Source organism: Orycteropus afer, unplaced genomic scaffold (assembly GCF_000298275.1).
Source record: "Orycteropus afer afer isolate SDZICR_OR568_19922 unplaced genomic scaffold, OryAfe1.0 scaffold00130, whole genome shotgun sequence".
Lineage (NCBI taxonomy): Eukaryota > Metazoa > Chordata > Mammalia > Tubulidentata > Orycteropodidae > Orycteropus > Orycteropus afer.
Window position 1 is genome coordinate 2,920,519 of NW_006921717.1, and position 5,201 is coordinate 2,925,719.

General features: G+C 64.7%; 1 protein-coding gene across 1 annotated transcript; it reads right to left on the reverse strand.

Moving 5' to 3' along the window:
• Nucleotides 1–1,522: 1,522 nt before the first annotated feature.
• On the reverse strand, nucleotides 1,523–5,130 carry TMEM151A (transmembrane protein 151A). The gene is made up of 2 exons (XM_007944739.2): nucleotides 5,062–5,130; nucleotides 1,523–2,854 (listed from the first exon to the last, which is right to left on the reverse strand). Exons 1-2 carry the CDS (start codon nucleotides 5,128–5,130, stop codon nucleotides 1,523–1,525), a joined length of 1,401 nt encoding a protein of 466 aa, XP_007942930.1.
• Nucleotides 5,131–5,201: the final 71 nt, after the last annotated feature.

Consider the following 5,201-nt stretch of genomic DNA (forward strand, 5'->3'; position numbering starts at 1 on the left):
AGACCAAAAAACCCAACCCAACCCACTGCCATCAAGTCAATTCCGACTCATAGTGTCCTCCACTGGGTTTCCAAGGTGATTAATCTTTAAGGAAGTGGATCGTCCCTTTTCCCTTCCGCAGAGCGGCTGGTGGGTTTGAACCACCCACCTTCTGGTGGGCAGTTCAATGCCTCAGCCACTGCGCCACGAGAGCTCCTTCGGCACCCCCAGAAGAGAGTGGAATCCCTCACAGAGCTGCGCTGGACAATGCCCACGGCCAGGTAGAGAGTCAGGAGTGGAGACAGCTGGTTTTGCTCAGAGACTCAACCCTGAGCCTCTGAAGTCCCTAGGCAGGGAGAGTCCCTCTCAGCTGACATCACTCCTGGGAACACAGGAGCCCCACCCGGCATCCCTCAGCATGGCACCCTGGCCCAGGCCACTGTGGTACCCTCGGCCCTCAGGAACACACGTGAGAACACTTTCCACTTCATATCTTTTATTTTATCTGCAGCGTCTCTGCCCCCTCCCTCCCCTACCAGCCCCTGAGAGGGGGTGAATATGCCCCAGTTGGAAGGGAAGGGACTGCTCTCTCCTCCCTGGGATACGGGTGGTGTCTCCCAGGCCAAGCCCCATTGATGGGAGAAGGAAGGGCCTCTGTGGAGGAGCAAGGCCATTGTCCAAGAGGCGAGGCTGAGCCCCTTGGATGCCCTATGGCCCCGGGGTCATCAGGAAAGGGAAGAGCAGAAAAAAGACAAAGCTTAGAGGTGTGTGCGTGGCTGACACAGCAGAAGGGGACTTTGGGAAGGACAAGCTGAGCAGAGACAGGGGAGGTGGGATGGCAGCAGGACCCAGGAGGCGGCCAGACTGTAGGAGGAGAAGCTGCATGTGGCAGGTGCAGGAAACAGTGGGAGGGCAGGGAGAAGTGTGTGCTCGAAGAATCAGGGTCCCAGTGGGGGGCCTCATTCGCAAGATCTGATGGGAACTGTCCCCTGAGGGGTGAGAGGGCAGGCAGGGAGGGCTGTGGCAGGGGAGGGGCATGGTGAACTTTGGCGGGTAGTGGGGCAAGGCCACAGTGACCCCATCACCAGCTGTGCAGCTTCAGGGAGGCCAGCCCGGCTTGGCATGGCCCCAGACCACCAACTTGTGCTTCAGGGTTGCACGGGGGCTCAGCTGTGGCAGGCCAGAGCCCACAGGAGGCCCTCTGCTGCAGGCCCCAGCTGTTCCCAGGACTCCTCTCCCATCCTAGGTGTTCTGGAAGCTTCTTCCCTGCCCAGGGAGCCAGGCTCCCCTGCACCAGTTCATCTACCGTCTGGGGGTGGGACACGTGGTGGGGAGGGACGGTTCATGGCCTCAACGGAGGTGCTGCTGCCCAACCCCCTCAATGACAGTGGGTCACTGTGTGGTCCTCTCCATCAGTACCCCCACCCCCATCCCACCCCACGTGTGTGGCTGGTTTGTTTTCCCCTCTTTAGGACAGTAATTCCTGGGGCATCTCAGCCCAGGGTGGGACGGTGGGGCCGGCCGCTCTGGGCTCCAGGAGGGGTCAGAGCGCCCCCTGCCCGTCCCCCTGGCAGCCGCTATCACCGTGGACAATCAGCACCGGGAAGTACAGGGCGTCCTCGTAGCACGGCGGGCTTTCCAGGGGCTCTGTGTCCTCTCCGCGGCGCCCCAGCGGCCCCCCGCTCAGGCTGCGGAAGACCCCTGGCGTGGCCCGGCCCCCGGCTCCCAGCGACAGGCGGCTGCGGCTGAAGGGCAGGCGGGGCCCGCTGGGCCGGGCCGGGGGCAGCGAGTTGCTGCTGACGGAGCGGCGGCAGCGCTGGCAGCCGCGGAGGTAGGCGCCCGAGCCGGCGCCCATGACCACGGCTTCGGAGTAGCTGGGCACCAGCTGGCGGTTGGAGCAGATATGCCACTCGAGCTCGGTGAAGTCCACCGTGGCCACGCGGGACAGCGGGGGCCCGGGGGGCGCCGCCCCGGGAGGCGGGGAGCTGGCGCCAAAGAGCTTCTCCACCTGGTAATGCACGTGGGCCGTGCCGTAGGCCGCCACCACCCGCAGGGGCCAGGAGAGCGTGGCGGCCGACACGAGCCAGAAGACCCAGGCGCGCGCGTACCAGGGCGGGCTGCGCGGGTCGGCGAAGACCATGAGCGAGTCGCGGAAGTCCACGTCCTTCAGGTGCATGCCCTCGCGGGCCTCCAGGTAGTCGTCCAGGCCCTCGTTGGCGCTGAAGAAGCGCGCCCTCTGCGTGAGGTACGAGGCCTCGGCCTCAGCGCTGCCGAAGCTGAAGCACTTGGTGAAGCGCAGGCGCGTGGCCGCGTGCTCGGTCAGGCCCACGAGCTCCTTGGAGACGTCGCGGACGCCGTGCGCCGAGTAGTCGAACTCGCCCCGCGCCGTGCGGCTGTCGGCGCGCTCGTGGTAGACCTGCGTGGTGGTGTAGGCGTCGCCGTTCCGGTAGCGGGTGATCTGGCGCGTGCGCCGTACGTAGTGGTAGCTGGTGGCCTTCCACCAGACGCAGGGCGGGGCCTGCTGCAGCCGACGAATCAGCGCGAGCACGGTGTTGGCGTCAGTGCGCGGCGCCTGGCAGGACCGCACGTGACAGTGCCAGCACTCAGCCAGGTAGAGGAGGTAGAGGAGGGAGACGAAGGCCAGCGGGATGTACAGGTAGCCATCGGAGCAGGGGCTGGCCGGGTAGGTGGGCGGCGGGCCGCCGGCCCCATGGGCCAGGGCTGCCTCGGGGCCCAGGACCAGCCGTGGCACCGTAGCCAAGCGGCACCAGGCCACCACGGCACCGCAGGCGTGGATGAGGAGCGTGAGAAGCAGGCACTTCCAGTGAGACTCGCGGCACAGGGAGCTTCCCAGTGACTGTTTCAGGGGCCGCTGCTGCAAGATGGGCGGGAGGGGAGGGAGGGACGGTGTCAGCACGGGTCCCAGCCTCATAGGAGATGGGTGCTATGATCCCCCACCTTACAGGAGACTGCGAGGGATCATGTTTAGTGGAGCTGCAAGATTCACGCCCAGGCCCGTCTGCCCCCAGAGCCTGCCCCATTGCATTGTGCCCTATCCACCGCCCAGGGCACCTAGGACAGCTAGACCTATCTCTGCCAGGAGAGAGAAGGACCCCAGACTGCCATTGAGAAACCAGAGTTCTGGTTCCAGCTCTGTCCCTGATTCGCTGTGTGGTCTTGGTCATGTCCCTGCCCTCTCTGGGCCTTGATTCCTGGCCCTGGTGGTCTGGGGGCCAGGGTGGCAGGGGTCAGAGGGGTAAACACATGGGCTTTGGAGCCCAGCTGCCCAGGACCCGGTGTGACTTCACCACTTACTGTGTGGCTGGGGCAGGTCCCTCATCCTCTCTGGGTCTCAGTTTTCTCATCAGTAAACTGGGGTGGTTGTGAGGATTCAAGGAGATCGTATGTGTGAAGATCTGAGCACAGGGTCTGGCCGTGGGGATAAATATTGTCACTGTTACCCTGCAAACCCCTCTGGTCCCTTGGCTCCACTAGAGTTGGCAGAGACTTGGGTGAGGCTTTTAAGTAAGTGAGAAAGAGGAAGAGCTGGGAGCGGGGGAGGTGTGAGTCTTGGGGAGTGGGGAGCAGATGGAAGGCCGTCCTCCACTCCCCATCTGCGCTGAGGGAGGGGGCAGGACACACAGCTGCTAGGTGGCAAGGGCCACTCCCTGGTCCCAAAGGCCTGGTCTTCCTACCCTTGCAGGGCTGCCAACCTGGTCCCCACCTCACCCCCAGGCTCCTGTGGAAACAGAGGAAGGTGGAGGGCTGGGTATAAGGGGGGAGGGAAAGAAGAGGGGGACCAGTGGAAACAGCAGAGGTGGTTTAAGGGGCTACCTGTCTTGTCCCAGCCTCACTAGGCCTTGAGAGGCCGAAGAGGGGCAGAACCACCTCTGGCTCACCCAGGGCAGCCTGTGACCTCCCATCCCACACTGCAGTTCACCCACCACAGAGACACACCACCACCTTGACCCATGGCCAGACACACACAAGCACACCCACTTGTCAGATGCCCCAAAACGTGTGTTCATCACAGACCCACCCACCACAGGACATATACCTGCCCGTTCATCTGAGACACATCAGACCTTCACCTGTCCACAGAGCCCAAGCCCCCACAGCCACGGGACGATGTCCACGTGTACACACGCACATGGACACGTGCACACATATGAACACACACACACACCCTGCAGGGCCATATGCAGAAACACGTTACATGTTAACTGAAACCCAGAGATATATCAGACCCTCACCTGACGACGTGTACCCCCACCCCACCCACTGCAATGAGACACCCACATCCTACAGCCTCCAGTCCAAGAGACCCGCCCACAACATGCACACACACACACATAACCAGTGCACCCAAGCCAAGGGGCTCCCAAGACTCTCACCTGGCTAGAGGGCACAGATGTCCACACAGGTGTGGTGAAGTCACACACGCACACACACATGCACACACACTACCTTCTCCCACTCACACATACAGGCCCACTCCCCACCTCCTCACCCCAGCACCTCAGCCGGGGCCCCTGCACTGCTGCAGGTCCTCTTCCTGGCTAGGCCTTGGGAGGGGCCACCCTGGGGTCCCAGCCTGCGGGATGGGCCGTCAGGCCTTGCCGCTCAAAGGGGGAGGAGGAGGGCGCAGTTCCTGCTCCCCTCCTGCCCCCACCCCCCGCCAGTGCTTGCAGTAGCTGCTGCAATGCAGGCGCCGCCAGGCACCTCGTGAGCGGCGGGGCTGGGCTGGGGGCCCGACCCTAGGCCCTGGGGGTGACAGCAGCCTCTGGGCCAGGCTGCGGAGTGGGGCATGGGGGTCAGGCGCTGACGTCACCAGACGGGCGAGGCTGGAGGAAGGGGCGTGGGGGCGGAGTCGCCCCCCATTCCCACGCAGCCACCCCACCCCTGTCCCCACGCGGACCCCTGGGTCCTGGGACCCCAGGCAGGACGCAGGGCTGCCCCGATGACGTCATCGGTCGTAGGGGCGCCGGGACTTCTCTCCGCAGCCCTGCCCTGGGCTCGCCCCCTACGGTTATCCTCCCCCCGGACCCCAGCCCGGCTCCGGTCCCCCGCCGGCTCCGGTACCTCCTCGCGCAGCGGCTCGCCGTCCGGGATGAGCGCGGGCGCCTCCCCGCCGTCGCCGCCCTCGGGCATGGTGTCTTGGCTGCGTCGGCGGCCGCGGCCCGGGCCCGGGGCATGATAAGGGGGGCGGAGGGCTGTGGCGC

Bases quoted from the DNA above. Each gene is read 5' to 3' on its own strand.
- TMEM151A (XM_007944739.2), bottom strand. From the start codon at position 5,130: ATGCCCGAGGGCGGCGACGGCGGGGAGGCGCCCGCGCTCATCCCGGAC. The intron at 2,855-5,061 runs GTACCGGAGCCG...CCCATCTTGCAG, and splicing joins GCGAGCCGCTGCGCGAGGAG to CAGCGGCCCCTGAAACAGTC.